The following is an 8,168-nucleotide window of genomic DNA, read 5'->3' as shown; positions in this document are numbered from 1 at the left end:
CATTTAAGCAATTTAAATGGGGCCGGATATAACGAATAACAAATCCGGTAAATCCCCATATGCATTTAGTAATTAAAGCAAACAACAATTTTAAATGTTTAAATGTTGTTATCATGATGCGGATGACATATGCAAGTTTATGCAAGTGTACGAAAATGTTGATAAGAGCATTTTATGAAGCATTAGTCATCGTGGCGGAAACGAAAAGGGTGCCACGGCAACAAATCCGAAATGATGCCACGGCACCATATCGGTTCCGGTAGCTCCCGGAGATACCGGTGCAAAGGAAGCAAGGGTGCGGATGTTCGGAACATGCTAGAGATGGTGGGGTGATCCTGGATTACGGGTGTCCCACGAGTTGGCGGCAAGGAAAAGAGTGACAATTTGGACACGGTGCAAACACGAGCATCTCAAACATCGCAAGCATTCGTTCACGGACGTCGTCTCGGGGTTATACCTTCGAAGCGTGCAAACGAGACGGTTCGGGTTCTGTTGAGGATATCACTACTGGGCGTAAACCGGCCTATCTGGGCCGGGTTAACTTCTTCAGTAGTTAACTATGTTGAAACCCAAGAAGGCAGATGAGGGCTCAAGGCCCATAGCCGGTTCAAGGCCTGTAGCCGTAAACCGGCGTTGGTATGTAACTTGTATTGTAAGTTAGGAATAAGTAGAGACCAAACAGGACACATCTATGAGCCGGTATTGGGAATCCGTGAATCGACAGGCGTCACCCGTGTATATAAGCGGACGACCCGGCGGCGGTTCAAGGAGGACAGACAACAACTCGAGACATAGGCGAAGCTTGTTTGCTCCCTAGTCATCGAAACCCCATCAATCCCATCACAACTAGACGTAGGCTTTTACCTTCATCGAAGGGGCCGAACTAGTATAAACTCTCTTGCGTCCCTGTGTCCCTTTAACCCCTTCAAGCTAACCCGTCGCGATGGCTCCACGACTAAGTCCTTTCTCTAGGACATCTGCCGTGACAAAACCACGACAGTTGGCGCCCACCGTGGGGCTATCGCACGATGGTTTCAAGTTCTTGGAGGGCCGCTTTGAAGGATTCGAGGGCTACGCTGTGGGCCGGATGACTAAGAGTCGTCGCGACAAGCTCTACATCGATGATGCAGGCTGGGGCCCTAAGGCCGGTCAGTTGAGTACGGGTACCGGGTCCCCTTTGGCGGCATACATGTTTTCATTGGCAAGATCGGTGAACCGGGCCCTGAGCCGGACATCTGCACCGACCTCGTCGAAACGGCTCAGCGTGCGCGGTCCGCCCGGGTTAAACCGGCCGTGAAGCGTGCCTTCGTGGGAGTTATCCATGGAGGAAGTTATGAGGATGGATCGGAATCTCGCGGCAAGACCGTCGTTTATTCCGGCGACGAGTCATCAACCGGAGAAACCGAATCTCTATATCAGCTACAAGATGGCCGGATTGGGGGCTGTTCCGACGGCGACAGTATTCCGGACCCCTCTGATCTACCCAACCGAGTTGGAATATTCATGGCCGGCACACAAGCAGCGCTTCATTCTTTGACCGCCGCGCCAATAACCTCCAGTTCAGCAGCGGCGACAGCTGCCGGGGCAGGAAGCTCTGCACGCCCGCCGGCTCAAGTTCTATCAGATCTATTTGATGCATTGGCTGCGCTTATGGCAGAAGCTAATCCGGCAGATCAGGAAGTCCACAACGCGGAGATTGCAAAGGTGAAGGAACAGATCACCCAGGCCAAGGCGGACCTGGCAGCTGAGAATGCCAGGATGATCACAGAGCGGGCCGCTTTAGACGCACAAGCCTACAGGCTCATGTTGGACCAGAACGCGTCGCATGAAGTCATGAGGAGGAAGTACCGATCCCGTTTGCCTTCGGTTTTTGAGGCCAGAGACCTTTTCAACACCCCAGGAGCAGGAACCAGTAATCCGCTGGAGGGGAACCGGGCGGAAGCTCCTGGGACCGGTGCGCCGGTTCAGCCCCGTTCGATGAATCCGCCTCGTCAAAACACTGTTATACCTCAGGCTGTTTCAACAGCTCCGGGTCACTACTCCAACCCAATGGACAATCTCGTTGCCGCTGTTGCATGGCTGGAGGCCATGCCAATTGAAAGTGACTCGCCACAGGCGGTAGAGACACGACGGGTCAAGGAGCTTCTTAGGACAGCTTTGGTCCAACAGGAAGCGTACTCCTACAGCCGCGACCGGATCCACTCGACCCCTTGTCCAAGCCGGAGCTATAGCAGGCGTATGGACGAACCAGCAGTGTCAAGCAATGAACGACGTGGAGCACCCCGCGGCAACAACCCGGCGAGTGGTGCTGATAACGCTCAGGAAGTGGTGGACCGGGCCCGAGCGCGCAGGGAGGCCGAGTTAGCCGCACAGTATCACGCTCGGCAGCTTACGCCGGCTCGCCCAACTATTTCGGTCGAACCCGGTGTTACTTCTAGCTCTTTGGGGGTGCCTTGCCTTGTCCCCGCTTTACGCAATGTGCGCCTGCCCAAGGATTTCAAGGGCCCGCGCAAGGTACCAAATTACACGGCGGATCAACCCCCAGAGACATGGGTGGAGAGCTATGAGATGGCCATGGAGATGCTTGAGGTGGATGATGCGGCATGTGCGAAATACTTCACCATGATGCTTGAAGGAACGGCCCGCACCTGGTTAAAAAGCTTATCGGCCAACTCTATCAGTTCATGGGCCCAATTACGAGCCCGGTTTATCAGTAATTTCAAGGATACATGTAAGCAGCCTATGTTGATAGTGGACTTAGCTGCCTGTGTCCAGGAGGAATGAGAATCAACGAATCATTGGGTGCGCCGGGTCTCACAAGTGTTGCATTCATTAGACCGCATCAACGCTGACACCGCAGTCTTAACCCTAGAAGGCAACTGTCGGTTTGGGCCCCTAAAGCTGAAGTTGGGATGGATGAAGCGCCATTGCACTGACATGGGGACCCTCATGGCTGCTTTGGTAAAGTATGTTGATTCTGATAGTACCAAAGATCTCGAATCTGATGATGACAAGGCAGGGAAGGGAAAGAGGAACAGCAACTCCAAAGGTCAGCAGCATCACTTGGCAGGCAATGGTGGCGGAGGCAAGCGTAAAGCGGATGGTAATATGGACTTTGTGGCTAACACCAACGCGCAGGACAAGGGCCAGCGACACAGGGGTAAACCGCCAAATCGCAATGGAGCACCCAACCCTAACCCGGACCGCCTAAATTATCTACTGAGCCAGCCCTGTCCAAGACATGGAACGAAGGAGGTGCCAGCAAACCACCTTTGAAAGGATTGCTTCATTATGCAGGAGTTCAAGAATTCTAATGCTTTCCGGTATGATCACGGCTCCAGTGGTGGCTCAGGATCCGGGCTGGGTTATGGTGGAGGAAATTCTGGTTTAGAATTTAATGGTAATCCGGGCGGACATAATAATCAAAATAATCGGAACAACCAGGGTGGTTACAACCAATAGCAGCAACAGTCAGGTTACCAGAGCAACCCAAAGCAGTTGAATAGTGGGTAGTACCATGTCTTCACCACTAGCTTGGACAAGCAAGACCAGAAGGTTCAGAGGCGGGCAGTCAACTCTGTTGAACCGGCCGTGCCCCGTTATCTACGCTGGTCTGAACAGGCAATCATATGGAGCAGAGAGGATCACCCTCCCCAGGTTGATAATCCGGGTCAGTTGGCTCTGGTGGTGGCACCTCAGGTGGGAGGTTACAAGTTCACCAAGGTGCTCATGGATGGAGGGAGCAGTATTAATATCTTGTACTATGAGACCTTCCGTCGTATGGGACTAACAGATAAAAATCTCAAACCGTCCAATACGGTGTTCCATGGTGTGGCACCTGGCAAGTCAGCATATCCTGTTGGTAAGATAGCTCTGGAAGTGGCCTTTGGAGATGATCATGATTCCAGGTCGGAGACATTGACGTTTGAAGTGGTGAAAATCCAAAGTCCATATCACGCCCTGTTTGGGCGACTAGCCTACGCCAAGTTTATGGCACGGCCCTGTTATGTGTATTTGCAGATCAAAATGCCGGGTCATAAGGGGACAATAACAGTTCATGGAAGCCGTAAAATCGCTTTAGAGTGTGAGGAAGGAGATGCGGCCTACTAGAGTCGGTTTGTGCCACCGAGGAGCTGAAGTATTATAAGGACAATGTTGATCCGGCGGACATGACTCCATTAAAGAAGCCAACTACGGAGCATGATCCAGCCCTGAAGTTCAAATCGGCAGCAGAAACTAAGCTTGTTGACTTTGTACCTGGCGATTCGTCCAAGCAGTTCAGCATCAGTGCCAACTTGGATCCGAAATAGGAAAGCGCGCTCATCGAGTTCATCCGTGAGAATCGGGACATTTTTGCATGGAAGCCCTCTGACATGCCAGGTGTACCGAGGCAACTCGCTGAACACACCCTCAATGTGGATCCTAAATACAAACCGGTGAAACAGTTTCTCCGCCGGTTTAACAAAGAAAGACACAAGGCAATTGGAGAAGAGGTAGCCAGGCTCTTAGCAGCTGGCTTTATTGTTGAAGTTTTTCACCCTGAGTGGCTTGCCAATCCGGTGCTGGTCCTTAAGAAAAACGGCACCTGGCGCATGTGTGGACACGGTGCAAACACGAGCATCTCAAACATCGCAAGCATTCGTTCACGGATGTCGTCTCGGGGTTATACCTTCGAAGCGTGCAAACGAGACGGTTCGGGTTCGATGGGACGTAGTGGTACTTTCGGTCCTCGGCGACGAAAGAGGTACAGACGTTCTCAAGGCACTTGTCGGTCCGAACTTGGTGTAGTTGTACATGGCAAATGTAGTGGTACTCGGAGGCTTGTCAAAACCTAAGCGACAGTAGTCGTACACGACGCGTTGTGGGAGTAGTTGTACTCGCGGACTCCGGCGGCGGTAGTCGTTCAGGGTCTTGGCGGTTCGTCGTGTAGCCGTACATGTTCGACGTGGTACACGGTTCGAAGTCGTGCATGTCCCGTAGATGTTCAAGGTCACTGTGAGGAACTTGTCGAATCCAGGGTCTCAGTCGTCGGTAGTGGTACACGTTTCGAAGGTGAACTTGACGAACTCGAATCCCTTCGGGGTTGTCGTGGTACTTGGGGTCTTCGAACCCGCCAGTCTCGTTCTTGCGACAATAGTTGAACTTGAAGTTATTGGTTCAAGGGTCTTCGGCGACGGTAGTCGTTCCAGGCATCGGGCGTCAAGGAACTTGGCAACAACCGGGGTTTTTGACGATCCGGCGAGACAACATGGTCCGGGGCAGTCTTGATCTCCAAAGTAGCACAAGGAGAGATGCACAATCATGGTCATCTTCGGCCCTAGGGTTCCATGATGGCGCTGTGGTGGTCTTGTAGCAGCAGCCAGGGCATCAGGGAGGAGATGGTCGTGGAGAGGCGATCAGGGGCGTGAGGAAATGGTCCTGGTCCCGACAAAGAGAGGCAGCGGGCGCGAGGCCCTTGCCGGACAGAGCTGGAGCAAGAGAAGGGGTCAACGCCCGGCAACGAGGTGTTCCTTCTCGACACGAAGCAGAGCAGCGGTGATGGCTGTCAGCGCCGAGGCAACAACAGGCGGCGGTAGCGAACAAGCGGGGCCAGGCGAAGGTCTGGCAGGGTGTGAGGGCGCGGAGGACCGGCGGATTGGCGTCCATGGGGCCCTGCTGTCCAAGAGAGAGAGCACGAACTCAGGGAAGGGGACGGGATGGAGAAGAAAGGAAACAGGGCAGAGGAAGCGGCCTGGTGATGCGGAGGAGGCCGACGAGGGAAGGTGATGGCGCGGGCGACTGGAGATGGTGGTGGCGCGGGAGGCCGGGCGCGGCGCCATGGAGGACGGCGGCGCTGAGGCGGGACGACGCGTGTGCTGAGGTGGGACGACGCGCGCAGAGGCAGGCGCGAACCATGGGGATCGGGCGTGCGGGACTCTCAAGGCGAGGAGGAGGCCATGGCAGGAGGTCGTAGGTGGAGTGGCAGGAGGCGCGGCGGCGTGGCTCGCTGGTGTTAAAGATCGAGTGGGAGGAGGAAGATGGGGATCGAGAAGGAAAGCGGGGTCGAGCGCGATGCGCTTCTCTCCTGGCGGCGCGAGGTGCGAGGGAGGGATCATGAGGGAAAGGTTACGAGGGGAGAGGCTGGGCCTAGGGTTAGGTGGGAAACGGGCAGGCTTGGCTATGGGCTTAGAGGTAAATGGGCCGGCCTGGCTCCCTCTTCTCACTCCTCTTCCCATTTTAAAACAAAACAGAAAAGATGAAGAAAAGAAAGAGAAGGTAGCGGTGGAATCTAGGCATGGGGATAATTTTTACAGACTCGTAAAAATGTGCACGGTCCACGAAAAATAGGAGACACATGATTGAAAGATGTCATTCAAACTCATTTGAATTTAATTCAAATGGGTTTGAACTAGGGCTTGGTTATAGAAGTGTACAAAAATGTTGAGGTTTTAGGAGGAGCCTCGATAAAAGAGATGAGAGATATTGGCAAGGTTTGAAGGTCCAACTCGAAGAGGAATAGACATGGGAATTATTTTGCACGTTTGTTACGATGATTCCAAATTAATGGAATATTTATAATAGCTCCCTAAATATTAGGAGAATAAAGTTATAAAGAGAAGTCACTATTCCCTCGATTTAAATGGATCGAAGATCCACATAAATTATTTAGTTGAGATGCAAAAGATTTATGCCATGATGACATGACGCAATGCAAAAAAAAGGGAGCAAGCAAAAATGAAACACACGGAGAAACCCGAAACCTATGGAAGTCTTTTCGAGCATCGGTCTTGGGGCGTCACACCTGGTCAGGGGTGCAGCAGGGACGGCGGCGGCTCTGGCGGGACGCAGGATGGCGGCGGCGACGACTACACCCGGTTCTACAGTCTCCTCGGCATGTAGAAGAAGGACGGCGACAGCGGCGTAGGCTAGGCATAGTTTGATTTCTGTTTTATTTACAAATTTGAATGAAATCGTCGAGTTTTTGCCATGTTTATACAAATTTGAATCAAATCGCCGAGTTTGTCGCCGATTTGGTGACTGACCTGGGGCGGCGACTAGGAACACAATTGCCACCACGTCTAGATTAAACGCCGGTTCGGTTCCACACGACGCTTTTTCGAGTCCTGGGGCCGAACGGCTGAAGATGTTCTTAGCACCTGAACTGTGTTGGGCACCGTGGAGGCACATTGAAACAAGGAAGACGGTGATACACAAAATCAAGGATGCCCCCAACAATATTCTCACCATGTCGAACATTCAGCCGATTCAGACAAGTCGTACAAACAATTGATAAACTCGAGGCTCAAAATCGGAGCGCTTATGACCCACGGGACAAGCAACGCGACGTTCTCATCCTATCCTGCCTGTTTGACGCACGCACGCACGCACGTACATTTTGCTAGTACTCTTCAGCGGCCGCGCTTGAGCGACTTCTCGACGGCGTCCATCTCCTCGAGGATGCGGATGCGGCGCTTGTTGGGGATGGGCGCGGTGGGGCCGAAGCTGATGTAGTGGCCGGACACGGCGTTGAGCGCCGAGTACATGTCCCGGAACGACTGCCGCCCCAGCAGCGCCTTCTCGCGCCGGTACTTGGCCACCCACGAGTTGGACATCTCCCGGAGCTCCGTCACCGCGTCCGCCACCTTGGGGTCCGTCTTGTCCATGCTGATCGTCGACCGCACCTTCCCGATCACCTCCGTCGTCTCCGCCAGGTACTCGTCGTCCGACGCCGCACGCGCGCGCTGCGGCCACAGGGCCAGCAGCAGCGCCGCTCCCACGCCCGTGCCCGCGATCACGTCCCGCCTGCTGCTGGCTGCCGTCGCGTGGAGCGCCGCCGCCGTCGTGTTGGAGCGAGCCGCGGGGAGCGGCTTGGCGACGGCCGCCGCTGCTGATGGGGCGGTGAGCATGGCGGGGACGGGAGACCTCATCTCTTTCTTTCTTTCTGCTCACTGCGCTTGCGCGGGGATGATTGGAGGTTGTGGAAAGGGAGGCAGCGAGCTTTGGTTGAGTCGTTTGATAGCTTAGGTCAGGAATAGGCGACACGTCGGCTTATCCTCTTATCATGACTTGTTTACATGTAAGGCTGTGTTTCAGTTGCAAGGATTTTCCTTTTCTCGTCGACGGGGCTGCGTGGTTGGATTTCGGAACAACACGTCATTACAACGCCCAAATGGCTACCGTACCATACC

The 8,168-nt window shown here is 53.8% G+C and overlaps 1 protein-coding gene across 1 annotated transcript; it reads right to left on the bottom strand.

Annotated features, from left to right (window-relative positions):
* Positions 1–7,187: 7,187 nt before the first annotated feature.
* LOC123085784 (photosystem II repair protein PSB27-H1, chloroplastic) lies at positions 7,188–8,007 on the bottom strand. Its single transcript, XM_044507492.1, has one exon. It carries the CDS (start codon positions 7,905–7,907, stop codon positions 7,389–7,391), a length of 519 nt encoding a protein of 172 aa, XP_044363427.1. The 5' UTR covers positions 7,908–8,007; the 3' UTR covers positions 7,188–7,388.
* Positions 8,008–8,168: the final 161 nt, after the last annotated feature.

Source organism: Triticum aestivum, chromosome 4A, assembly GCF_018294505.1.
Source record: "Triticum aestivum cultivar Chinese Spring chromosome 4A, IWGSC CS RefSeq v2.1, whole genome shotgun sequence".
NCBI lineage: Eukaryota > Viridiplantae > Streptophyta > Magnoliopsida > Poales > Poaceae > Triticum > Triticum aestivum.
This window is presented reverse-complemented; position numbering and strand designations above follow the sequence as displayed.

What these genes read in the sequence shown, in the direction of transcription:
- LOC123085784 (XM_044507492.1), bottom strand. Translation starts at nt 7,907, where the DNA reads ATGAGGTCTCCCGTCCCCGCCATGCTCACCGCCCCATCAGCAGCGGCG.